The 27,967-nt window shown below is 46.4% G+C and overlaps 2 protein-coding genes across 4 annotated transcripts in view; one reads left to right on the top strand and one right to left on the bottom strand.

Annotated features, from left to right (window-relative positions):
• Positions 1-19,039, bottom strand: part of NVL (nuclear VCP like) — a 48,394-nt gene extending 29,355 nt beyond the window's left edge. For 2 of the 3 annotated variants that reach the window (XM_069954429.1, XM_069954431.1), the window contains exons 1-6: positions 6,434-6,781; positions 5,979-6,052; positions 5,475-5,527; positions 4,899-4,986; positions 4,547-4,604; positions 3,677-3,949 (exon numbers count right to left, since the gene is read on the bottom strand). In XM_069954429.1, the coding sequence (XP_069810530.1) occupies positions 3,677-3,949; positions 4,547-4,604; positions 4,899-4,986; positions 5,475-5,527; positions 5,979-6,052; positions 6,434-6,493 (606 nt within the window). In that variant the 5' untranslated portion in view covers positions 6,494-6,781. Of the gene's footprint in view, positions 1-3,676; positions 3,950-4,546; positions 4,605-4,898; positions 4,987-5,474; positions 5,528-5,978; positions 6,053-6,433; positions 6,782-13,558; positions 13,653-19,014 lie in introns of those variants that run through there. The other variant, XM_069954430.1, reaches the window with a different exon arrangement.
• On the top strand, positions 11,664-26,100 carry CNIH4 (cornichon family member 4). The gene is made up of 5 exons (XM_069954432.1): positions 11,664-11,851; positions 20,559-20,627; positions 21,886-21,998; positions 24,422-24,562; positions 25,391-26,100. Exons 1-5 carry the CDS (start codon positions 11,783-11,785, stop codon positions 25,416-25,418), a joined length of 420 nt encoding a protein of 139 aa, XP_069810533.1. The 5' UTR covers positions 11,664-11,782; the 3' UTR covers positions 25,419-26,100.
• The last annotated feature ends 1,867 nt before the right edge of the window (positions 26,101-27,967 follow it).

The following is a 27,967-nucleotide window of genomic DNA, read 5'->3' as shown; positions in this document are numbered from 1 at the left end:
TGTAGTACTGCCCACATGTGTTGTTTGGGTATACTGGGGATTGTAGTTCAGTGAGACACCAGACTGAATAAAAATGCGCATTTAGGTTTTTGGTTTTTGTTTGGAGCCCCAGTTAGAGTTGATAAGAACTCTTTTGTTTTTGTTTTTTTTGGAAGTGACTTTTGGGCTTCCTGTGAGACTGTTGTGAATGGGCCCATGTATGTCTATTGTTTGTCTGTACTGCCATATGTTATATGTTTCTAAACGTTTGCGCAGCGATTTTAAACTCAGCTGAAAATAATAGAGTGATCTATTTAGATCATTCTATGAGCTGTATGTATAGTTGTATTACCTGTATGTATAGATGGCTGAGACTGATGTATAGTTCTATGAGTTGTATGTTGGAGTTATATGATATAATCTAAAATGTGATGTACTAAATTGAATCAAATTTTACAGATGGTAAAGGAAAGTTGACATATTCTTTATACTCCTTCTTGCTATAATAGAAATATGTACATGATATTAATGAGATACCTGAGAGCCTTAGAGTATTTAGCAATAATAGTAGAATGACTAGAGACATATAGGAGGACAATGTGTGTTTGTCTTGTTTGTTCTATAACAGAAATCCTCAGGTGCTGACTGGGCAATGTTACTACAAGAAGGTGTTGGATTGACAAAATTAGAGTGTGACATTTGTTACTGTTGTTTCATTAATTTAATGAAGGGGTGGTGAAAAACAAACACTATAAAGAGATACAAGAGCCACCAAGGACGCTGCAAGTCATGATATTCTGCTCTTGTGTGACTGAGACTGAGTTGCTGAGCCCACCCCATACAGCTTGAATGTTTGTTATCTGCTATGGTCTGTCTCTAACTCCATCTTCAGCAAAGTGCAGAGAGCAGATGAGCCTGAAGAGGCGACAACCTGAGATGACTGTCTGCCGAGGTGCCAAGATGATGGAGAAAGATGACCCTCACCCGGCACAGCACTGCCACAGAAAGGGGCTCTAGAGTCTGCACCTCCAGCCATATCTGCAACCCCCCTGACCTGAGAGAGAGGAGGGGGAAGGACTGAGACAGACCAATCAACTTGCAAAGACATCTATAAAGAGAGACATTTACGAACTAAAGAGGAATTTTTTCAGTGCTATGACTGATAATCCAGCACACCAGTCTTTTCCAGTTTTGGTTTTTAGTTCAGTCAGTGCCAAGGTAATTTCTGTGATAGACAAATAAGAAATAGTGAAATACACTATTTGTCCTACAACAGCAACCTCATGTCCATTATGGACCAAGGGGTGGGAAATGTCCTTACTGATATGTACTTGTCATTGTCTCAAGTTTAGTGTATTACACAAAGGTTTAGAAACAGGAGGTGAAGTATAAAATGAAGGGAGAATAGTAAGTGAACAATTAAATGTTTCAATGTTGGTGAAAGAATATTTCTATGACATCACAAATAATGTTTTGTAACTTCCTTAAAATCACATCAATAAGACAAGGGGTGGAGTGTAACCGGATGGGTTTATTTCAGATAGTTAAAGTGTCTTATTCATGTGATAGGAAGGAATGTAGTGTTTTGATGTCTTATTTGTATCTATCTATCTATCTATCTTAGCTGGCTGTGTAAGTGGGATTGGTTTGTATTTAGCTATGTGCATGGGAATAGGTAGATGTATCGTTATGTCAACTGTTCGGCCATAAACCTCCCCAGTAGTGTCAACATTGGAGGACACAGTTGTTGTTATTGTCCAAATGCATGTAGCTGAAATTGAACAACCACATTTTGCTTGATAAACATGTACAAAGCCTGGGAAACTTCCATTCATGGTCATCAGTGGTCTACATAGACATTTCTGGAAGCACATCACCCCCCACCCAAACTTACTATAAAGATCGGGGGTATGTAGCTTCTAGTCAGCCTCAGCTGGGACCATGGATGGAAGGTGCCCAGCACCCTGTCATCGAGCAAAATGGGTGTATATTAGTCCATAATATACAATGGGGCTCCCCGTTTCATTGTGGAAGGAACATCTATGCATCTGTACCATCTGTAACTGCAGCTAAGTATTGTTTTCTGTAATAAATCTCTTATTTTTCTATAAATCTGTGTGGTTATAGCCTTCTCAGACTATTATCAAAAGCAACCGGTTACACTAGGTCCAAGGCAGGGGCGTAGCTAGGATTCATGGGGCCCCATAGCAAAAAACTGTATGGGGCCCCCTATATATATATATATTATATATATACACACACACACACACACACACACACACTCGGTGATGTGGCAAAAAATAAATTCTCAGTGACTGTCAGAGGAGAAAGCCAATATCTGCTTGTTCTGTCCATCCACTGTATTTAACTATAACAGGGTATTAGGAGCCTCATGGTTATATACATAGGTGCAGGAGCAGACTACCTTTTGCTTAACCCTTTATTTACAGCACTGTGTTACTGACCCAGTGTTCTCTTACATGCTGTAACACAAACAAAGGGTTAATGCAGAAGACAATTAGCTCTCTCCTTCACTACTCCTGCACTGATAACCCCTGACTTCTGCAGGAGCTCAGAGGTTATCAGAGAGCTAATTGTCTTGAGCTTATATTAACCCTTTTTTGTGTTGCAGCATGTAAGAGAACACTGGGTCACTTAGACACTGCAGTACATAAGGAGTTAAAAGGACACAGGAGGCTCTTATCTTTCCTGGGCCCCCTCCCTCCACCCCATAGCAACCGCCTTCCCTGCCTCTATGGTAGCTACTCCACTGGTCCCAGGCCATGTGCACACGTCCAGAAAATGTATCCAGAAATACAGATAAATCTCTGGACCCATATTAGGTTCTATTAGGCACAGACACCTTTTAGGAGTCATCCTGAAGGGTGTCAGTGCTGGAAAATAATCATGAATTTATAAATCTTGTTCTATTTTTGTCCAGAATTCTGGCATGGATTCCCCATTAAACCCTATGGGGGCATCTGGAATTCAAGACTGCTCCAGATACGTTAAAAGCCAACGCCACAGGATGCAGTGCTTGGCCCTATAACTGTATGCACCCCTAACAAGGAGCACATACAGTTAAATGTAGCACTGTGTTTAGATAAGGCAATGAACTACTGTCTCTATCACTCTTATGGACAGAGGAAGCATTATGCCTCCCGCTGCAAGAGGCTGCTCTCTCCCCAGTGCTCCAGCACACCAGCAGAGAAGACAAGCCAGAGATCTGTGCTGCTGCCATGCAGCAGGTAAGTATGTACTTCTACTATTTATTGCTTCCCCCTTTCTGTTATTTTTGGTCAGCCTCCTGCTCATAAAAATGGTCATGGATGGGGGCTTAGTCCTGAGTTCATTGTATGTGTTATAGATGTGCAAAAAGTTTGTTTTTTTTTTGGGGGGGGGGGCTGTTATTAACAGAGTGAGACGAGACGGTGCTTTGTACATAGAGACATTAAGTTTCTTATTCTATATAAAAAGACTGGTATAGTAAGTAAAATCTAGTGTGATGCTCTGAACACGATCCACCAGCAGAGGGCAGCACTGACATTATGCAGGGACTGGAGTATACATACGGCTCTGCATACAGAATAGCTCGGTGGGTTATCGTTAAATCATATGCCGATTTGCGTGTAAAATTATAAACAGTCCCTCAGTTCACTTCCTCTCAACGTTCTGGTGATAGATCAGGGGACGTTACCTCTTTCTCCTCAGCATTCGTCCCATCTCCATCATCGCACAGATCTATGAAGATGTTCTTCTCAATAGTTTTACTCGGTGTCTTGTCAATGAACCAACCAGGTCCTGAGGTTCTTGTATCCGAGGTGTTACCTGTCGCCTCTGCCAGGGGGGGCTTGGGAGGTGCAGGGGTGCTGGTGTGCGGAGCCTCATTTTTGGAGGGGGTGTCCATGGAGGACTCTGGGTTCCCTTTCCGGTATAAGGACAGCAGAGAACTATTCATGAGATTCGAGGACTGTAAATAAAGAGAAAGAGTGTAAGCTCTTATGGATAGTGGGCCTCCTCTCTCCTGTGGAGTGTAAGCTCCTATGGACAAGGACCTCTCTCCTGTAGAGTGTAAGCTCCTATGGACAAGGACCTCTCTTCTGTAGAGTGTAAGCTCTTATGAATAGTAGGCCCCCCCTCTCTCTTGTAGAGTGTAAGCTCTTATGGTTAGTGGGGCCCCCTCCCTCCTGTAGAGTGTAAGTTCCTATGGATAGTGGGCCCCCTCCCTCCTGTAGAGTGTAAGCTCTTATGGGCAGGGTCCTCTCTCCTGTAGAGTGTAAGCTCCTATGGACAAGGACTTCTGTCCTGTAGAGTGTAAGCTCTTACGGTTAGTGGGCCCCCCTCTCCTGTAAAGTGTAAGCTCGTATGAGCAGTATCCTCTTTCCTGTAGAGTGTAAACTCCTATGGCTAGTGGGCCCCCCTCTCTCCTGTAGAGTGTAAGCTCCTATGGCTAGTGGGCCCCCCTCTCTCTTGTAGCGTGAAAGCTACCATGGCTAGCAGCCCCCCCTCTCTCCTGTAGAGTGTAAGCTCCTATGGGCAGGATCCTCTCTCCTGTAGCAGTACTCACCGGCTGATCTGTATAGTCATCGGAGTCTGAGGAGTCATCAGAGGCACTGTTCACATCCCTGGATAAGAAGATATCAGACACTAAGTCATAATGGTGGTCTACTATGTGCAGCTGGGAGCTGTAGTATCACAGCAGCTAGAGAGCCATAAATTGCATACCATGAATCTAATAGCTAATGCATAGGTGGTCAATGCATGCTGGGAGATGTAGTTTCCCAACAGCTGAAAGGCCCCAGGTTGCAGACCACCTATGTAACAACTAACATATAGTAAGGTGAAGGGTAATGGCCCCTCATGGTCTCTTGCATTGTAGTTGGTCAATATACAGGCCGGCTGTATCAGTGCTCACTTACCCATCAGTCCCTTTCCTCGCCCGCTTGGCCACATGTCTTTCCTCCAGAGCCCCGATGTCTTCATTCTCAGAACAGATAACCTTAAACACTAGAGGAGAGAGTAAACCTCAGGACAGTGTCCAAACATTAGTGTACAAAACCTTTCACACAATGACATGAATTCTGCGAACGCTACATAGATAGATAGATAGATAGACTCTGCCAGTAAACCCATAAAGATATTAACAGAGGTTCCCCTGACTGGTAGCAAAACTACAACTCCCAGAATGCCCTGGGAGTTGTAGTACTGCAACAGCTAGAGAGCCATCGGTTGGAGAACACTACCTAACAGTTAGCACAGGGGTAGGGAACCTTGACTATTGCAAAACTACAACTCCCATCATGCCTGGACAACCAAAGCTTTAACCAGGCATGATGGGAGTTGTAGTTTTGCAACAGCTGGAGATCCAAAGTTCCCTACCCCTGAGTTACTATATATAGAATACTATCATTAGTCCTTCCATTCAGTGTCAGCAAGCAGAGGTATAGCTATTGTAAATATCCTATATATTATATACATTCACAGCTGTCACCCACCTTTCTCTACCTGGATCCTGAAGGCATTTCGTTTTCTTCTGCCATATTCGGTGCTGAAAAAAAAACAAAAAAAACATCATAATAATGAACATAAAGCCCTACCAGGAGGTGGCAGAAGTGAGCTGCCACTAGACACCTACATAGCCTGCATTATACTCAGCAATTGGGAGACGCACCAAGGGTTCTTTTACACACACAGATATCTGACCGATTTATCTAACAGATTCTTGAAGCCAAATCCGAGAGGAGAAAGAGAAGAAATCTCAGTCTTTCCTTTATGACCCGTTCTCTATTTAGAGTCTGATCCTGGCTTTGGCTTCAAAAATCTGTCAGATATCTGTGTGTGTAAAAGGACCCTAAGGTTTCCCCTATTATCTTGTAATTTAGGGGGTGTCACGGCGATCAGATCAACAAAACGTTCTAATCTTCCAGATGACACAATGGGATTATCACTTTGATCTGACAAACTGCAATGTGACCTATAAGGATGATAACGTAGGTTACCTGTAGGTTCTCTGCAGATCAGCGGCCACGGCGGCAAGATCCACAAAACCGCCACATCTGTTACTGCTCAGATACTGCAAAAAATAAATATAAAAACTAAAAAAAACTTGTTCTAAAATAACCTTTTACCTTTAAATCTCATCTTTCTTCTAATCAAAGCGGACTGGGCTCCAAATAGTGTGGACAAGACAACACAGGGCCCACCCCAGCTAGTGACCAGTGCACAGAACAACTTCTCTGCACATCACTGGATCAAACAGGTAGGAGTTTTAAACTACAACTCCCAGCATGCATCACAAGTACAATTACAACCTTATTCTCACATTCCCTAATGTATAAAACAAGCTAGAAACCAGACAGGAAGTACATCATGGCTGACTACTGCAGCAGAGGAGAGCTCCGGTACCGCAGCACTCCTGCTATGTGTGTACAGTGAGCTGCTCAGTGGCGCCTACCTGTGTCAGCCGCTGCTTCAGCCTCCTGTCTATCCCCGGAGACACTGGACGGATCTTCATGTCTGCACCGGTCCCTATCTACAGCTTCATCCCCACATGTGAGCCTGGAGACCTCTCACAGAGCTGCCCTCGGCGATGCCTGCACCATACACTGCTACCAGATAGAGTCTTTTCATATAGGTGTCCACAGCATTGCCTGTTGGGAGAAAAACACGCAGCTTCCGTTTATTCCAGATCCCTGGGGTCCTCGCATAGTATGGACACGTTGGTGACGTCAGTATTTGCCTGCTCCGTTGCACTGAGAAGGATCAAGGATCACGTGACTATGTCATCGCGCCTAGGGTCCTAGCCAGCATGAAGGAGAGTCACGTGGTGTAGTGTGACCCCCCCACGCGAGCTTAGTTTTCCTTCCGGGTTGTGGGGAGACCAGTTATTTGGAATTTTAATGTTTTTTGGCAATGAGATTATGGATGTGAATGGTATGGTGAAAGTCTGCTGGATATTATCTAGTAGGCCAGACCTTTATGGGGGTTATCCAGGGCTGGAGAAACGTGTATGTTTTCTTCTAGAAAAAGCCCCCCCCATTGTCATCAGGTTGTGTTTAGTATTGCAGCTCATATGGAAGTGATTGAAACGGAGTTGTAATAACACACATAACCTAAGGACAGGGGTGGCGCTGTTTTTGGAAAAATGCAAAAAAGTTTATCTAATTCTGGATAATTCCTTTAACCTCTTAAAGGGGTACTGCGGGCAAAATCAATTTTATGATATGTTACTGCCCAACAAAAGTTTTGAAAATGACTAATAGACACTTATTATGGGAAGTGCACCTATAGTGCATTTTCCCTGCACTTACTACAGCATTTCCTGTTCATATCTCTGTAAAATTGGTGACGTCACGTCTCATCTGCTCCAGCACCAGCGGCTCCTCCTTCTCCAGTCTGTCCTGCAGGAACACCCCCTCCATCCTCCCCCAGCTCCCTGTACCTCTCTCTACTTGTCCCTATGCCAGCTCCCTCTGCTTCCAGATAACTTTTACAGTTCTCCCCTGAGCAGGTATCACCCCTCCATCATCCCGCAGCTCCCTGCACCGTTCTCTGTGCTGGCGGCCCCCAGAACCACTAGTCTGGCAACCGCTGGCTCCCACTGCTCCCCACAACCCCTTACAGTTCTCTCCTCACCGGGGATCACCCCCGCCGGCCTCCCCCAGCTCCCTGCCCCCTCCCCAGGCTACAAGCACCTGCATGGTGCCAGCATCTGCACTAACCCCGTGCCCAGCAGCCGCCAGCTCCCACTGCTATCCACTACCTCCGCTTGCTGTAGGGATCACCCCCGCCGGCCTGGAGCAGATGACCGTGACGTCACCAATTTTACAGAGATATGAACAGGAAATGCTGTAGTAAGTGCAGGGAAAATGCACTATAGGTGCACTTCCCATAATAAGTGTCTATTAGTCATTTTCAAAACATTTGTTGGGCAGTAACATATCTTAAAATTGATTTTGCCCGCAGTACCCCTTTAAGGACAGAGGCAATTTTCATTTTTTTCCTCTTTGTGTTTAAAAGGCCATACCACTTTCATTTCTTCACCTAGAAACCCATGAGCCCTTATTTTTTGCGCCGCTAATTGTATTTTGCAATGGCAGGCTGAATTTTTGCATAAAATATGCTGTGAAACTTATGTTCCTCAAGTCGGTATAATTAAAACGATATGCAACTTGCATAACTTTTATATTATTTGATGGCTTTTAAAAAAATAAAACCTTTTGCAGAGAAAAAAAGTTCCTTAAAATCGCTCCATTCCCATGCTTATAACGCTTTTATCCTTTGGTCTATGGGGCTGTGTGAGGTGTCATTTTTTGCCCCATGATGTGTTCTTTCTATCAGTATCTTGCGCATATGCGACTTTCCTATCGCCTTTTATTACAATTTTTCTGGATTTGATGCGACCAAAAATGCACAATTTTTGCACTTAGGCAGGTTTTTGTGCTTGAAGTGTCACGGTCGTTCAATTTTTTCTTGCAGAAATCAATAGTACAGGCAATATTAAGAAACTTTGTAATTGGGTTTATTAGCCGCAAAAATGTATTTTTTAATCATGAAAAAGCAGTTTGAAGCTCTCCCCCCTGTCTTCATGGTTTTCTATGGAGAGGGGAGGGGTTGAGGGAGATGAGGCACCAAAACAGGACAACAAAGAGTTAATTTACAGCCACATCACCGGGCTATCTCCTCTAACAGTCAGCACTGACCTCTTTCTGAATACAGCTTTCATACAGTTCCTGCTGTGTAATCCTTTGTTCTCTGCTGGCGACTAATCTCCCCCTCCCCTCTCCATACAACAGACAGTGCACGTCCGATGTAAAAGAGTCGAGATTTCCTGATAATGAGCAGTGAATGAGAGAGAGGAGGGAGGGGGGACCTGGGGAAAGTCTTTTTGAATGAAGATAATGGCATATTTGCCTAATAAACCCAATTACAAAGTGTCTTCAAATCGCCTGGACTATTGATTTCTGCAAAAAAATAAAATAAAGAAATAAACCAACATTGACACTTTAAGTCACAGCATATTAAAGGGGTATTCCCCCCAAGAGCTAAAAAAATGAAATGCCTCCAAACCTAGCTAGTCTTACTCATGAAGTCCCCCTGAGAATTTTGAGCCGTCTCCCGTCTTTCTAGCTGCTTCCGTTCCTGAGTTACAAGTTTTTCTAAAAGATGCTCTATATCCAAGATAGGAAACTACATTTCCCATCATGCAATGCTTATGCCTGATGATGATAATGATGATGATGTACCAGAGTTGAGAAGGTGATGGCCATGTAGCAGAGCGGAGATGTAATGGGGATGTAGCAGAGCTGAGATAATGAGAACGATGTAGCAGAGCTGAGATAGTGAAAACGATGTAGCAGAGCTGAGATAGGGAAAACGATGTAGCAGAGCTGAGATAGTGAAAACGATGTAGCAGAGCTGAGATAGTGAGAACGATGTAGCAGAGCTGAGATAGTGAGAACGATGTAGCAGAGCTGAGATAGTGAAAACGCTGTAGCAGAGCTGAGATAGGGAAAACGATGTAGCAGAGCTGAGATAGTGAGAACGATGTAGCAGAGCTGAGATAGCGAGAACGATGTAGCAGAGCTGAGATAGTGAGAACGATGTAGCAGAGCTGAGATAGTGAGAACGATGTAGCAGAGCTGAGATAGTGAGAACGATGTAGCAGAGCTGAGATAGTGAGAACGATGTAGCAGAGCTGAGATTGTGAGAACGATGTAGCAGAGCTGAGATAGTGAGAACGATGTCGCAGAGCTGAGATGTAATGGGGATGTAGCAGAGCTGAGATAGTGAGAACGATGTAGCAGAGCTGAGATTGTGAGAACGATGTAGCAGAGCTGAGATTGTGAGAACGATGTAGCAGAGCTGAGATAGTGAGAACGATGTCGCAGAGCTGAGATGTAATGGGGATGTAGCAGAGCTGAGATAGTGAGAACGATGTAGCAGAGCTGAGATGTGATGGGATGTAGCAGAGCTGAGATAGTAAGAACGATGTAGCAAAGCTGAGATAGGGAAAACGATGTAGCAGCGCTGAGATGTGATGAGGATGTAGCAGAACTGAGATAGTGAGAACGATGTAGCAGAGCTGAGATGTCCAGGGGTGAGAAGGCTGCAGGCGGCCGCGGGTAAGAGGGCTGCGGCCGCCCGCGGGTGAGAGGGCTGCGGTCGGCCGCGGGTGAGACGGCTGCGGGCGGCCGCGGGTGAGACGGCAGCGGGCGGCCGCAGGTGAAAGGGCTGCGGGCGGCCGCGGGTGAGAGGGCTGCGGGCGGCCCGGGTAGAGGGCTGCGGGCGGCCATAGGTGAGAAGGCTGCGGGCGGCCGCAGATGAGAGGGCTACGGGCGGCCGCAGGTGAGAGGGCTGCGGGCGGCTGCGGATGAGAGGGCTGTGGGCGGCCCGGGGAGAGGGCTGCGGGCGGCCGCGGATGAGACGGCCGCTGGTGAGAGGGCTGCGGGCGGCCGCGGATGAGACGGCTGCGGGCGGCCGCGGGTGAGAGGGCTGTGGGCGACGGCGGGTGAGAGGGCTGCGGGCGTCCAGGGGTGAGCAGGCTGCGGGCGGCCGCGGATGAGGGGGCTGGGGGCGTCACACAGATGGGGCTGCAGGCACAGGAGCGCTGCGGGCAGCCACCGGGTGAGCGGGGGTAAATGCACAGCCTGATGGAGAGGGGAGGAGTGAAGGGGTTGTGCACACAGTGTGGGGGGAGGGAGATGCATGATATCGGTGATCTCTGTGGGGGGCGCCGCTACACAGAGGCTGCCAGCGGCCACCGGGAGACGGGGGGCACAGACTGTGGGTACACTAAGGGTGGGGAGGTTACATAGAGCTGGTGACCTCCAGGGCGAGGGCCACACAGTGGGCGGTGCTGCTGTCAGAGAGGCAGACAGCTGCAGCGTCTCACTGTCCTCCCTCACTTCAGTGGACTGGGTTAGAAGCGCTAACCCGGCCCAGTGAAGAGATGGAGGACACGTGATGCCGTCTCGGAGGGTGCGGGCCAGGAGCAGGGAGCGGTGTCGGAGTGGACTGAGAGCTGATGATTCTATGCAATCCGTGGGGGTGGGGGCACCTAGATAACAGCAGAACTGTGGAGAACCTGTAATAAATTTATATCGGAAAGATGGAACGCTACGGGTGGGCAATGTATTAATGCAAAAATAATTTTGGGGGGAATACCCCTTTAAATCTGTCCTTGATTCCTGCATGAAATGTTTAATTCATTGACTTCCTGCCCAATCTAAAACACGAGGAGTGTGCCAGGTTTTACCAGGCAACTGTATAGCACCCCAAATAGTCATGTCCAAGGACCAGGTAGGAGGCTCCTGCCATGGCAACTGTACATAATATCGAAGTCTATGTCAGGATGACACACACCTTGCCAGTAGTGCCCCCTTATGCAGAGGAGCAGTTGTGTTCAGGCCTGTGCACACATACAGCCATATAACACTCTCATATAATAAGTATTAAGGTCATGAAGAAGCCTATAATCTGGGTCACGTGGTAACCAGCCGCGCGTATGGACTTGTTAGGCATGACTATGACATTCCGATCACATGACCATAACATTCCATCGCTCACGTGACACTGACGTCACCAAGGTCCTCACGCATTTAGCTCAGGACGTAGTTGCGTCACGTGACACACTGAAGAACTACAGCTCCCAGCGATCAGCGCGCCGGGTCCTTTGCGGCGCTCCTGTATGCCAGAGAGGACTACATTTCCCGATGTGCAGCGCGCCGGGCTGGGTCACGTGTGTAGGTGAGGGCGCGGCGGATTGGTGATTTGTAGGGTCGGCGCAGGCGGCAGCGGCAAGATGGAGGCCGCTCTCTTTATCTTCTCTCTCATTGATTGCTGTGCCCTCATCTTCCTGGCCGTCTACTTTGTATCCTTTGCCTGTGTGGCGGCTGTAGTGTGACCATGAGGTCGTTTTAGAGGGGAGTATGCGGCTGTACATTGCTGTCTGTGTACCGGTTGTCACTGGTATGGGTCACGTCTGAGTATGAGCAGGTATTGTACCATTATACACTATGTATGTGGATGTTACAGGGGATATATGTGTAGGCTTCTGTGGTCTGTGCAAACCTACAAGCCCCATCATACAGTGGCTGCTGTCAGTGCATGATGGGAGTTGTAGTATTGCAGTAGCTTCCAATTGGTTACATTGTATCTAATGTAGAACACTGTAACCTCCAGACAGATACATTGTATCCTCTATACTACACCACACAGGGGGGACACATCCTCTATATACTACACCACACAGGGGGGACACATCCTCTATATACTACACCACACAGGGGGGACACATCCTCTATACTACACCACACAGGAGGACACATCCTCTATACTACACCACACAGGACACCTCCTCTATACTACACCACACAGGAGGACACATCCTCTATATACTACACCACACAGGAGGGACACATCCTCTATACTACACCACACAGGGGGACACATCCTCTATACTACACCACACAGGAGGGACACATCCTCTATATACTACACCATACAGGGGGACACATCCTCTATACTACACCACACAGGACACATCCTCTATACTGCACCACACAGGAGGACACATCCTCTATACTGCACCGCACAGGAGGACACATCCTCTATACTGCACCACACAGGAGGACACATCCTCTATACTACACCACACAGGACACATCCTCTATATACTACACCATACAGGGGGACACATCCTCTATACTACACCACACAGGGGGACACATCCTCTATACTACACCACACAGGGGGACACATCCTCTATACTACACCACACAGGGGGATACATCCTCTATATACTACACCACACAGGGTGACACATCCTCTATACTACACCACACAGGGGGACACATCCTCTATACTACACCACACAGGGGGGACACATCCTCTATATACTACACCACACAGGGGGGACACATCCTTTATATACTACACCACACAGGGGGGACACATCCTCTATATACTACACCACACAGGGGGGACACATCCTCTATATACTACACCACACAGGGGGGACACATCCTCTATACTACACCACACAGGGGGACACATCCTCTATACTACACCACACAGGGGGGACACATCCTCTATACTACACCACACAGGGGGACACATCCTCTATACTACACCACACAGGGGGACACATCCTCTATACTACACCACACAGGGGGACACATCCTCTATACTACACCACACAGGAGGACACATCCTCTATATACTACACCACACAGGAGGACACATCCTCTATATACTACACCACACAGGGGGGACACATCCCCTATACTACACCACACAGGGGGGGGGGGACACATCCCCTATACTACACCACACAGGGGGGGGGGACACATCCCCTATACTACACCACACAGGGGGGGGGGACACATCCCCTATACTACACCACACAGGGGGGGGGACACATCCCCTATACTACACCACACAGGGGGGGGGACACATCCCCTATACCAGTGCTTCCCAACCTTTTCCACCTCGGGGCACACCTTGGAAAAAAAAATTTCCTCGGGGCACCCCTACTAAATGTTCTACAAAATAAGAAAATCGTCATACAGTGACTCACAGGTGACGTCTTCTTTGATCTGAGGAGTCACTTTCCCTTTTCCTCTCCATCCGCCATGATGATTTCTTCCAGCTACTTTTCATCTCTTCAGAACCTGCGAGACAAACAATTTAGGCTCCGCACATTTCTAGCAACTTCCTTCCCTTCCTCCCTCCTGTCGGCTCCCAAAGTAACTGCGCTGTTTGGTGTTATGTGCAGTAAAGCGACAGGAGCCAGAAGCAACAAACTCTGCAAGCTAAGTGCTTTTATATTGTATTGTGAGCGAGTTTTGGAGCGTGCGAGTTTTTGATCTGAAGTGTGTTTTTGTCTCAAGTGTGGGACTTTAATATTCTGGGAAGGAGTATATAACATACCTGTTACTGAGTGATATCTGTCCTTACTGGGTTTATAGATAACAAATCTCTGTACACATATAGTATATAGCAAGGTACTATAGATTAGTTTATCTGTATTTATTTTCCTAGGGGTTATATACATTGTACCTGGTTTACTTGGGACACATTACTATAGCCTGTATATACACAAGCTTGCTGGAGGTTACACAGGTGGAGGGGGAGGGGACTGATTGCTAATTAAGAGTTGATAAATTACATCTGTGTGAAGCCTGCCAGTCTCTTCCAACACAGGAGCCAGAAGCAACAAACTCTGCAAGCTAAGTGCTTTTATATTGTATTGTGAGCGAGTTTTGGAGCGTGCGAGTTTTTGATCTGAAGTGTGTTTTTGTCTCAAGTGTGGGACTTTAATATTCTGGGACTTTAGATTTGGGGCGTTTTAGAGGAAAACAAATTGTTTATTTACTTTTGAACACATTGTTTGCTTTTGTTGCTTGTTTGTTTTTTCTTTCTTTATACATAATATCCCCATATAAATGAGCACCATGTTTGACAATGCGGCCCAATGTACATCTTGTGCGATGTATGCAATCCTTGATCAACCGATCGAGGGTGCATACCATTGTGGGAGATGTGTGCATGTTGCTGGTTTGGAAGCCCAGATCCTGGATCTAAATGAGCAGCTGCAACGATTGAGATGCATTAGCAAACTGGAAAGGGGTCTGGTGCTCACTGAGCAAGCACTCCAAGGGGTAGATGGGGGAGAGTGTGATAGCATGGAGGTACAGGAGGAAGAGGCAGCTAGTTGGGTCACAGTTAGAAAAAGGGGTAGAGGGAAGAGTGTGAGGGAGGCCAGTCCTGATCTGGCACACCCCAACAAGTTTGCCAAATTGGCGGATGAGGGGGATGTTGATTCAGGGGTGGCATTGCTGCAGCAGGACACTGCCTCTGAAAGCCAGGGGGGTGTCTGCTCCAGTAAGGTGGGAAACAGGAGTTCAGGGCAGGCCAGGCAGGTACTGGTAGTGGGGGACTCAATTATTAGGGGGACAGACAGGGCAATCTGTCACAAAGACCGGGATCGTCGAACAGTGTGTTGCCTTCCTGGCGCTCGAGTTCGTCACATCGCGGATCGGGCTGACAGATTACTGGGAGGGGCTGGCGATGACCCAGCAGTCATGGTGCACATTGGCACCAATGATAAAGTTAGAGGTAGGTGGCGGGTCCTTAAAAACGATTTCAGGGACTTAGGCAGGAAGCTAAAAACTAGGACCTCCAAGGTGATATTCTCTGAAATATTACCTGTACCACGAGCCACACCTGAGAGACAGCGGGAGATTAGGGAGGTAAATAAGTGGCTCAAGAGCTGGTGTAGGATAGAGGGGTTTGGGTTCATGGAGAACTGGGCCGACTTCTCGGTCGGTTACAGGCTGTACGGTAGGGACGGGCTGCATCTCAATGGGGAGGGTGCAGCCGTGCTGGGGGAGAAGATGGCTAAGAGGTTGGAGGAGTGTTTAAACTAGGGCCCGGGGGGGAGGGCAACAACAATATAGTGAGTAAAGACAGAGTAGATGGAGAGCTGGGCCTAGATTATGGAACTGGGGGTGGAGCGGCGGGAGGGGTTAGAACAGTCACTAGTGACAAGAGGAAAGGGAATATGGACAAATATATTAAATGTATGTATACTAATGCTCGAAGCCTCACTAATAAAGCTGAGGAATTAGAACTCATAATGGTTGAAGAGAAATATGATATAGTGGGGATAAGCGAGACATGGCTGGATGAGAGTTATGACTGGGCTGTTAATATCCTGGGTTATAGTCTATTCAGAAATGACCGTAAAAATAAGAAAGGGGGAGGGGTCTGTCTATATGTTAAATCATGCCTTAAGCCTATTCTGCGGGAGGATATATGTGATGATAATGTGGAGTCTCTTTGGGTAGAAATAAGGGGAGGGACGAAGAATAATAAAATTCTTATAGGAGTGAGTTATAAACCTCCAAGTATAGTGGAAAAATCAGAAAATCTTCTTATAAGACAAATAGATGCGGCAGCGAAGCAGGGGGAAGTCATTATTATGGGGGACTTTAACTACCCAAATATAAACTGGAAAGCAGAAACCTGCAGCTCCAGGAAGGGAAGCGTGTTTTTGGAAATAGTAAAAGATAATTACCTTTCCCAACTAGTAGAGGAACCAACAAGAGGGGGGGCCCTTCTGGACCTGATCTTAACCAATAGGCCCGACAGAATATCAAAAATAGAGGTGGGGGGTCACCTAGGTAATAGTGACCATAACATAGTAAGTTTTCAATTATCCTTCAATAAAATTATTAGTAGAGGGGCTACAAAAACATTAAATTTCAGGAAGGCTAATTTCCAAAAACTAAGAGAGGACCTTGGGAACATAGACTGGGACAATGCCTTCAGAAATAAAAGTACACAAGAGAAATGGGACATATTTAAGAGCATCCTGGGTAAATCGTGTGAACTACACATACCATATGGGAATAAACGTAGTAGAAATAAGAGAAATCCAATGTGGTTAACTTCAGCTGTAAGGGGTGCAATAAATGATAAGAAACAAGCATTCAGACAACTAAAACAAGAAGGTAGTGGGGAAGCATTGAGCAACTATAGACTGAAGAATAGAATGTGTAAAACGCAAATAAAAGAAGCAAAAATAGCAACAGAAAGAAGGATAGCCACAGAAAGTAAAACAAATCCCAAAATGTTCTTCACTTATATAAATAACAAAAGACTTAAAACCGAAAATGTTGGTCCCCTCAAAAATAATCTGGGTGTAATGGTGGAGGGGGAAGAGGAAAAGGCCAATCTACTAAATACATTCTTCTCTACGGTATTCACAGAGGAGAATCCCATAACAGACGACATGACTAGGGATAATGTTAATCCTCCCATAAATCTCACCTGCCTAACACAACAAGAAGTGGGGAAACGCCTTAAAAACATTAAAATCCATAAGTCACCGGGCCCAGAAGGTATCCATCCTAGAGTTTTGCAAGAATTAAATACTGTGTTGGACAGACCGTTATTCCTAATATTTAAAGATTCTATTACGACAGGGATTGTTCCACAGGACTGGCGCATAGCTAATGTGGTACCGATATTCAAGAAGGGGTCAAGGAGTGATCCTGGAAACTACAGGCCCGTAAGTCTAACATCTATAGTAGGTAAAGTATTTGAGGGGATTGTAAGAGATGCTATACTAGAGTATCTTAATGAAAATAATCTTATGACGCAGCACCAGCATGGATTTATGAGGGATCGGTCCTGTCAGACTAATCTGATCGGCTTCTATGAAGAGGTAAGTTATAGACTGGACCTGGGGGAGGCTGTGGATGTTGTGTATCTGGACTTTTCAAAGGCATTTGATACTGTGCCGCATGAAAGGTTGGTCTACAAAATGAGGATGCTGGGACTCGGGGAAAACGTATGCAAATGGGTAAGTAACTGGTTGTGTGATAGAAAACAGAGGGTGGTCATTGATGGAAAATATTCAGATTGGGTTTTAGTTACTAGTGGGGTACCACAGGGGTCAGTGTTGGGTCCACTTCTTTTTAATATTTTTATTAATGATCTTGTAGAGGGGCTACAGAGTAGAATCTCCATTTTTGCAGATGATACTAAACTGGGTAAAGTAATCAGTACAGAGGAGGATAATATCATATTACAGAGGGATTTGGAGAAGCTAGAGGCTTGGGCGGAGAAATGGCAAATGAAGTTTAATGTGGATAAATGTAAGGTTATGCATTTGGGCCATAGAAATAATAAGTACAGTTATGTGCTAAATAATAAAACACTGGGTAAAAGTACTTCCGAAAAGGACCTGGGGGTATTGGTGGACAGTAAACTCAACTTTAGTGATCAGTGCCAGGCAGCAGCTGCCAAGGCTAATAAAATAATGGGGTGCATCAAAAGAGGTATAGATGCTAAAGATGAGAACATAGTTTTGCCTCTTTATAAATCACTGGTCAGACCACATATGGAATACTGTGTACAGTTTTGGGCACCGGTATATAAGAAGGACATAGGTGAACTGGAGCGGGTGCAGAGGAGGGCAACAAAGGTCATTAAGGGAATGGGTGGGTTACAGTACCAAGACAGGTTATCAAGCTTGGGGTTATTTACGCTAGAAAAAAGACGTCTTAGGGGCGATCTGATCACAATGTACAAATATATGAATGGACAGTACAGAGATCTTTGTAGTGGTCTTTTTACTCCTAGGTCTGTAACAATGACAAGGGGGCATCCTCTACGTCTAGAGGAAAGAAGATTTCATCATCAGCATCGACGCGGGTTCTTTACTGTGCGAGTGGTAAGACTGTGGAACTCTCTGCCACATGATGTTGTCATGGCCGATTCATTAAATAAGTTCAAGGGAGGACTTGATACTTTTCTTGAACAATATAATATAACAAGTTATGGGCATTAGATTTCTGGTGATACGTTGATCCGGGTATTGTTCTGGTTGCCATTGCAGTCGGGGGGGGGGGGGGGGGGGGGAGGGGGGGAGGGGGGGAGTTTCTCCATGTGGTGGGGCGGTTGTCTTCTGCCCCATAGGGGTTTTTCGCCTTCCTAGATCAACACAGTAGGATTCTCCTAGGTTGAACCTGATGGACTCTTGTCTTCTTTCAACCTTATTTACTATGTTACTATGTTACTATGAGTAGGAATGTGGGATGCCCCCTGTATGTAGGATCCCCTGCTGTGCCCCCTGTATGTAGGATCCCCTGCTGTGATGAACTTATAATGCCCCCAGAGGTGCCCCCATGAACTAATAATGCCCCCAGAGGTGCCCCCATATACTAATAATGCCCCCAGAGGTGCCCCCATGAACTAATAATGCCCCCAGAGGTACCCCCATGAACTAATAATGCCCCCAGAGGTGCCCCCATGAACTAATAATGCCCCCAGAGGTGCCCCCATGAACTAATAATGCCCCCAGAGGTGCCCCCATGAACTAATAATGCCCCCAGAGGTGCTCCCATGAACTAATAATGCCCCCAGAGGTGCCCCCTATGAACTAATAATGCCCCCAGAGGTGCCCCCTATGAACTAATAATGCCCCCTGCTCTGCCCCTTAAAAAAAACAAACATCATACTCACCTAATCCGCGCTGTGTAGCTGCAGGCAGCAGCTCTTCCTCCTCCTCTTCGGGCTCCTCTGCAAGCCGGGGGGACGGGACTTCCGGCAGGCGTGATGACGTCACATGATCACGCCTGCCGGAGAGGTCACGTCCCGGCCTCCCATAGGCTGCTGGCATGAAGCGCCGGCAGCCTATGGGAGTGAATATAGGAGCAGGACGCTGACACTTCCTGCTCCTATATTCTGCTTACTTTAATGTTCCGCCCGCTCACAGTGCGGGCGGAATATCAAAGCACTCTGTGCATCCCGAGAAGATGCGGGGCCGCAGCTTCTCGGGATGCTTAAAGAGACAGAGTGCATTTCCCACCGGGATCCCGCGGCACCCCTGGCGGGTTCTCCCGGTACCCCAGTGTGCCACGGCACCCCGGTTGGGAAACACTGCTCTATACTACACCACACAGGGGGACACATCCTCTATACTACACCACACAGGGGGACACATCCCCTATACTACACCACACAGGGGGGACACATCCTCTATACTACACCACACAGGGGGGGGGACACATCCTCTATACTACACCACACAGGGGGACACATCCTCTATACTACACCACACAGGGGGGACACATCCTCTATACTACACCACACAGGGGGACACATCCTCTATACTACACCACACAGGGGGACACATCCTCTATACTACACCGCACAGGGGGGACACATCCCCTGTACACTACACCGCACAGGGGGGACACATCCCCTGTACACTACACCGCACAGGGGGGACACATCCCCTGTACACTACACCGCACAGGGGGGACACATCCCCTGTACACTACACCGCACAGGGGGGACACATCCCCTGTACACTACACCGCACAGGGGGGACACATCCCCTGTACACTACACCGCACAGGGGGGACACATCCCCTGTACACTACACCGCACAGGGGGGACACCATCCCCTGTACACTACACCGCACAGGGGGGGGGGGGACACCATCCCCTGTACACTACACCGCACAGGGGGGGGGGGGGACACCATCCCCTGTACACTACACCGCACAGGGGGGGGGGGGACACCATCCCCTGTACACTACACCGCACAGGGGGGGGGGGGACACCATCCCCTGTACACTACACCGCACAGGGGGGGGGGGGACACCATCCCCTGTACACTACACCGCACAGGGGGGGGGGGGACACCATCCCCTGTACACTACACCGCACAGGGGGGGGGGGGGACACCATCCCCTGTACACTACACCGCACAGGGGGGGGGGGGACACCATCCCCTGTACACTACACCGCACAGGGGGGGGGACACCATCCGGGGGGTGGGGGTTTACATTAGTCAGATGAGTGTGGTTCCGGAGCTCAGTGATATCACTTGTTGGGGTAGTAATGCTTGTCTATATGTTTCCTTAGTTGTGAATGATCTCTGTGGTATGTGTGACGGTGCAGTGTGAGCCGCCTCTGTCACTGCTATAATAGACTCTCTGTACTTTGTACACTGTGGTTACAGTCATGATATACACTATTGTCCTTATCGCTGAATCCAGATAATCACCCTCTCAGACTTAGAATGTGACTACATCAATGCCCGTTCCTGCTGCTCCAAGCTGAATAAGGTGTGTGGGTTTAGTGTTCTCCTTCCATTACTTACTGCAATATATGTCACATGTCTATTATTAGGGTAATAATGGAGACCGCATTCATATAGGTAACTGAAACAGACACTCCACCGGCAGAATAGTGAGTGCAGCTCTGGAGTATAATACAGGATGGAACTCAGGATCAGTAATGTAATAGATGTCTCTACCTTGTGGGTGAGACGGCTAGTTACACTAATAAATATTCTATAGTAGAAGATCTGGTTCAGTAATATACCATAATTTCTCTCTGACTGTATATGACATCACACATTGGGGTGGAGTTATTGTATGAACAAAGGTCATAGAGTTTTCTAGAACTCTTTTGCATCGATTTTTAGGTTCAAGATCTCAACGCTGTTAAAGGGGTATTCCCATCTCAACCAATCTACTTGTAGGACTCGCCAAGTTATGTTTTTAGAGATGCATTCATTTACAAACTTGCCTCCTTCTCCTGAAATGCTGCTCTTTCTTTTCATGACTGCTCATTGTCTAGGTTACAGACCACCACTCTGCTCTAAAAGCAATGGACTGGTGGTGTGTGTATTTATAGCTATAATGTAGATGTATAGCGATATAGGGGGAGATCAAACATGGTGTAAACTAAAACTGGCTCAGTTGCCCCTAGCAACCAATCAGATTCCACCTTTCATTTTCCAAACAGTCTGTGAGGAATGAAAGGTGGAATCTGATTGGTTGCTAGGGGCAACTGAGCAAGTTTCACTTTACACCATGTTTGATAAATCTCCCCCATAGTGTATATACTATAATATATATAAATACTGTATATACCTTTCAGACCACGGCTTTTAGAGCAGAGTGGTGGTTTGTAAGCTAGACATCAACCTGTCACTAACTGGAGGGAAAGAGCAGCATATTAGGGGAAGGAGACAAGTTTGGGAAATGATTGTATTTTCAAAAATATTTAACTTAATGACCCCTATGAGATTAACTATGTTAGTTAAGAAGGGTATACCCCTTTAATGATGGTGAAGCTTCATAGTTTCCTTTCAGAGAGGTCCTGGTCATGTGATAGACGATCTGGGGCACAGCTTGTTACGGTGCAGACACTCACCGTTGTGTCCATCACATGACCATGATGCTTCCTATACAATGACAGCAAGCAGAGATCTTAAGAGCTTTGGGGGGTGTTTACCACGACTGACTCTCCCCCTCTTTCGTACTGTATATATTGTCATTCACTCATTTTTATTGTGTTCTTCTCATGTCCGTGTAGTGGGTGGTGCCGGAGCTCGTGGGTCACACGTTGGTGTCAGTATTAATGCTCGTATCCTTGCACTGGTTCATTTTCCTCCTGAATCTTCCTGTAGCCGTATGGAACATCTACCGGTGAGTACTGGTATATAACCCCTATCATAGTCTGGGACTTAACATGCCTGACTATAGTGTCAAAGGGAACCTGCCATTTTGCTGCCTGTATTAGAAGTCATCAGGGTGGTTTGCCAGCATTGATTGGCAGAGCTCTTTCTGTAGGTGGTCACAGACCTTCAATAACCGATATCCATTATCTCTCCCGCCCTCCGTCCGTCCAGCCCATAATAAGGAACTTTCCCAGAACAAAGCAGTCGGCTTTGATGTTTCTATCACGCCTGACACCTGTGACCACTGGCACAGTCTGTTAGTGGTCATTCTGGAGAGCCCCATACACCTTAGATCAGGGGCAGGGAACCTTTGCTCTCCAGCTGTTGCAAAACTCCCATCATAGCTTTGGCTGTCCAGGAATGATGGGAGTTGTAGTTTTGCAACAGCTGGAGGGCCAAGGTTCCCTAACCCTGCCTTAAATTGATGGCCCACGAGTGGCAGGTATGGTGGACAAAAGTTGTGGTTAAGGCAGCATAAAGTGATGGCAGGTTGTCATTGAGATGTTGAAATTCTTGTGGAAGTTTACTGCATGGGGAGATTACACAGCAGCACTGGTGACATATAGCGGTAGGTATGCAGGTCTTTACACAAGGGACAGCTGCCAAGCTTTATGCGTGGTCAAAGATTAAGGAAACCATGATTTACCTTAAAGGAACAGTGTGGATCATCATCAGCTAGAAGGTGCAAAGATCAGACTCTTCTGTACATAGCACATGCTAAATCAGTGCTTCTCAATTCCAGTTCTTATGGCCTACCAACAGGTCGTTTTCAGTATTTCCTTAGTATTTCACAGGTGATATAATCAGGGCTGTAGAGTTGTGGAGTTTTAGTTGGAATCGCAGCTAGCTTTGGCTTGAGTCGGAGTCTGAGTTGAAGTTGGGGAAAAAAATGTACAGACTCCAGCTTTAAAAAAAAGCTTTAAAAAATGTAGAATTGAATTGTGATATGAATTCTACAAGTTTTGCTCTTGAATATTTATTATGAGCAACATTCTAATAGGACACTGGCCCTATTACATGAGGGTGGTCATAGAAAAGTTGTCGGTCACTATTTGGCAGTTTGTTTCTGAGTTGAAAGAGTCCATTGTGTGGGGGGAGATCTGTGCTGTTCTCTTCCTGGATACTGGATGACTGTATATGAGCAGCAGTGTAATATGGAGATATCCTGTGTAATATAGAGGAGGAGAAGACATAAGTAGTGTAGCAGTAACCTCTGTCCTCAGTGTTGGGTTTTCTCTCTGGGAGAAGTGTGTGTGTGCGCGCTATGGCCGCAGCAGGCTGTGTGTGCGCGCTATGGCCGCAGCAGGCTGTGTGTGCGCGCTATGGCCGCAGCAGGCTGTGTGTGCGCGCTATGGCCGCAGCAGGCTGTGTGTGCGCGCTATGGCCGCAGCAGGCTGTGTGTGCGCGCTATGGCCGCAGCAGGCTGTGTGTGCGCGCTATGGCCGCAGCAGGCTGTGTGTGCGCGCTATGGCCGCAGCAGGCTGTGTGTGCGCGCTATGGCCGCAGCAGGCTGTGTGTGCGCGCTATGGCCGCAGCAGGCTGTGTGTGCGCGCTATGGCCGCAGCAGGCTGTGTGTGCGCGCTATGGCCGCAGCAGGCTGTGTGTGCGCGCTATGGCCGCAGCAGGCTGTGTGTGCGCGCTATGGCCGCAGCAGGCTGTGTGTGTGCGTGCTATTGCATGCCCCCACAGTGTCCTTCTATATCACTATGGCTGACCTCTATTTCACAGGGATCTGGCATTGTTAGCAGTGTTTTTTTTTTTGTCTGGAGAATATTTAGTTAGAAACATAAAGATTGTCAGCAGGAAAAGACCACCTGCTCAATCTAGTCTAGTTGTGAGTAGTTCAGGACATGGAGGCTGGAGACTGGCTGCATCCACTGCACACACAGGAGAAGCTGCTTTATATACAGTATTCCTTTATTCACTCAGAAGTCGCCCCAGGATCATGTAGAACATTAGGGAGAAGCTGCTGAGCCAGTGTGATAAATAACTCCCGTTATATGACCGACCATTTATGAAGGGTCGGAGTCAGTCCTGATAAAATTCAGGAGTCGGAGCTGCGGCTTACCGACTCCACAGCCCTGGATATAATTATACTCAGGGCATCAGGTATTATCACAGTTATTTTGTTTGGGAAATCCTCAAAACATGACCTGTTGCTTGGCCATGAGGACTAGAATTGAGAAGCACCGTGCTAAATTGTGCTGATTTACTTGATACTAGAGACAGATTTCTCTTCACAACAGGCAGTGGACAGCAGATTTCAGGGAAGGGAAATGCTTAGTGGCTTTATAAATATCATACGGATTACAGATCACCCATTGGCTATTGAGGGAAAGTTGTGTGAAATGACAGCCACCATTTAACTCTACACCCATTTGTCTCATACAGGTTCATTATGGTGCCAAGTGGAAATTTGGGAGTCTTTGATCCAACTGAGATCCACAATCGGGGGCAACTAAAGTCTCACATGAAAGAGGCCATGATCAAGCTGGGGTTCCATCTACTATGCTTCTTCATTTACCTGTACAGGTAAGTGCTTTGGGGATTTGTTGCTGGTGGAGACTAAGACCTTTTGCAAAGTTGCTATACTGTAAGTGTGCTGGGAGAATTAAAATTGGTTGCTGAGACAGACATAACTTTTTAGAGGGTTGTTGGCACTCCGGGTAATCTAACAAAACCAGGCAGGTTTTTAGGAACTTTTAAAACAAGAGGTACACTTTTAAAACCTCTCCTGGGGGCAGCCATATTGGAAGTGTTCTCTATATGTGTATGTGTGCTTGTGCCAGCTGTACAGCTGCTCCAAATGAGTGTCTAAAAACATACAAAGTTATCAGGAAGTGGTGCACAGCCTCGTCTACTGAGACTAAGCTGCACCCAGAGCACTACCTTTGTGTATGGTGTTACTACCATGCCTTAGGCAGTTTTATAGCGGTAGTATAATGTTATCATAAAGGGGTTGTACAGAATTCTTTCATCTGAAAACAGTGCCACATTTGTTTATGGGTTGTCTGGTAGTACAGTTCTGTTCCGTTGAAGTGTATGGATTGCGCTTCATTACCACTCCCAACCCATGGACAGACATGACACGGCTTGTAGAAGGCAGCGGCCAAATGTTTCTAATCTTGGACAACCAATATAAGTCCTTGTTCTCTATTGATGATAAAGAGATGACACTGCTGAATCTGTCCCACTCTACACAGTAAAGTGGAGGAAGTGTCAGCCTATGGCCTCCTCTATTCAGTATGTTTGGTGCAAGAATTAGGCTTCCCTTCCCTGGACTCCAGGCCTGTCTTTAGCAATAACTCTATAAAACGGGGGCTATACCTGTGATCACACTTGTGTTATTTCTCTTTACAGTATGATTTTGGCCCTAATAAACAACTGAGATCTATCGACGCTGGAAACTGCAGTAGACCTTTAGACAAAGGAGGAGCCAGAACGAACAAGAAGAGTTAAGGGCAACGTTTCACGCAGAGTATTTTTCTTTTTTTCATATTTGAACTCCATATTTTTGCTGTATTTTTTAACATAAAATATTTAAAAAAGAAAAAAAAAATTCAGTCTTGTCGTTTTCTCGGGGTCTGATCTAGGATGTGACAAGTCATGGAGCCTCATGAGGAGTTTCCAAAGTAGCTAATCAGATGGCAGCTTTAATTGATGTGATCAAACTGGTTGCCTTGGACTTTATATTTCTTTTCTTCTCTATCCACAATGGCTTAGTCTATCTCTCGGATTAAGACGTCTCTTCGCTTCTCGCCATTTTAATCTGAAGAACTGAAATACATGACGCACCAGCATTCAGGTCTAGGTTGCACTAGTTGGGAAGTGATGTTTACACCAACCTATAGATTTGTAGCTCTTGTAAAACTACAATTCCCAAAATGCTACGGCTGCCAAGGCATATTAGGGTTTGTAGCTTTTGCAACACTTGGAACGCTGCACTTTGTAACCATCTGCGGAGAGGATATTGTTGGAAGTTTCAGGGTCCTTAAGGTGAATTTGTACCAATATGATCCAACTTGGGTTTACTTGCTCTCCATTAAAGATGATCTGTCCATAGGACCTGACTTTCATTGTGTCAAGTGAGCAATCATTATTAGAGTATATTCACATAGAGCAGATTCTTACTGAAATTTCTTTTAAATAATGCTACCCTGTGTTATACTTCAGAGCTGCACTCACTATTCTGTTGTAGTCGGTGTACATATAAGAGGAAATTCAAAGAGTATTCCTATCTGGGATAGTTATGCTCTATCCTCTGGATACGACACATACCCTTTTTAACAATGCTTTAACCAAAAAAGCAATTGCTCAAAATTAGGCCAAAAACACTTTCCTCTAATATGGTGCAGATTGAGTTATATCCTATATTGGGGCCCCTTCAGACTGAGCAATAGGCAAGGAATTGAAGAGAAAAGTTTTTTGCTTGAAATATATTGCCTCTTCAGCTCTGGCAGAATTCAAGCCCCATTGACTTCTATAGGATTGCTCTAGCGGAATCCGCCCAAAGAACTGACATGTCAAATTTAAGGCCCACTTGTATACTATGGGCTCATGCACACTGAGCAATAGACACTGAATTACAGGCAGATTCTGTGCAAAATTCCACCTGTTTAAATTGATCATAGCACTTTCCCATTTTTTTTTTCAATGGGCTTTGTGCTGTACTGTTCACATGGCAGAATTTCTGCTGAAGATCCGCCACAAGCAGTGACGTCACTGATTTTGGCGGATTCTGCTAGAGGAGAAAAGGAGAGGAATTTCTAGCAAAAATCTTTCCTCTTCAATTACTCATCTATAAGGGCAGGTTCACACTACGGAATTCTCGCGGACAATGTCCGCGGAATTCCGTTAGCTGTCCGCCTGCACATCTGGGTGCCTTTCCGCCGGCCCCATTCTATGGGCCGGCGTATTCCGCTATACGCTGAAAGAAGTGTCATGTCACTTCTTTTAGCGGAATACGCCGGCCCATAGAATGGTGTCTATGGAGCCGGCGGAAAAGCGTGTGCCCGTGCGGGCGGACAGCTGACGGAATGCCGCGGACATTGTCCGCGAGAATTCCGTAGTGTGAGCCCGCCCTTAGTGTGTATGAGCCCTAAAGGAAATCATGCGGATTTCATAGCTCGCCGTGCCGTTGGTCCCTTAGACTCCATTCTATGGTCTGGCGGATTCAGTCCACCCAAAGAAGGGACCTGTCAATTCTTAGGGCGGTTGGTTGAATCTGCCTGAGCATAGAATGGAGTCTATGGGACTGCCGGAGAGTTAAGAAGGAATGCGCACTGAATCTGCGGCAAGATTCACTTAGTGTGCAAGCAGATCAGAAATCCCATTGAAGTAAAAAAAAAAAAAAAAAAAAATTGCACTGCAACAAATTTTCCAGGTGGAATTTTAAGCACGGATTCAGCAAGGAAATTCCTCACCTTTAGCTCAGTGTGAACAGGCCTTTATACTCCAGAGCTGTGTTGCAAAAGGAAACTTCACACAATAGAAATGGCCATAGGAAGATTTGTCCAGGAACTGAACAAGCATGACATGTTCACTACCAGGCTAAAGCTTGTCAAATAGTGATTTCAGCTCTGGAGTATAATTACAGGATATAAATCAGGATCAGTAAACTTTTTGTACTCAGATTGTCTATGTAATCTAAGATTAAGAGCTGGAACCACACAAGTGGCAGAATTTCTTCTCACCATGAATTGGCTTTAATGACTAGGGACGAGCAAATTTACAGTAAAGCTTTCTTACCATCCTGCTTTTCAGCCTCTGTGACGTTCCTCCCCAGGTGCCAGGAAAAGTTGGATCCTGTGCTAGGAAACTCTGAGAAGGCTGATAAGCAGAATGGCAAGATAAAGCCATTTACTTCATTACCATATGAAGCAATTCCCCTCCCCCCTCCAAAAAAAAAAAATAAAATCCTGCAATACCCATTCATTG

The sequence above is a fragment of the Dendropsophus ebraccatus genome, chromosome 15 (assembly GCF_027789765.1).
Source record: "Dendropsophus ebraccatus isolate aDenEbr1 chromosome 15, aDenEbr1.pat, whole genome shotgun sequence".
NCBI lineage: Eukaryota > Metazoa > Chordata > Amphibia > Anura > Hylidae > Dendropsophus > Dendropsophus ebraccatus.
Note: the sequence above shows the minus strand (reverse complement) of the source record. Positions and strands in the feature narration are given on the sequence as shown.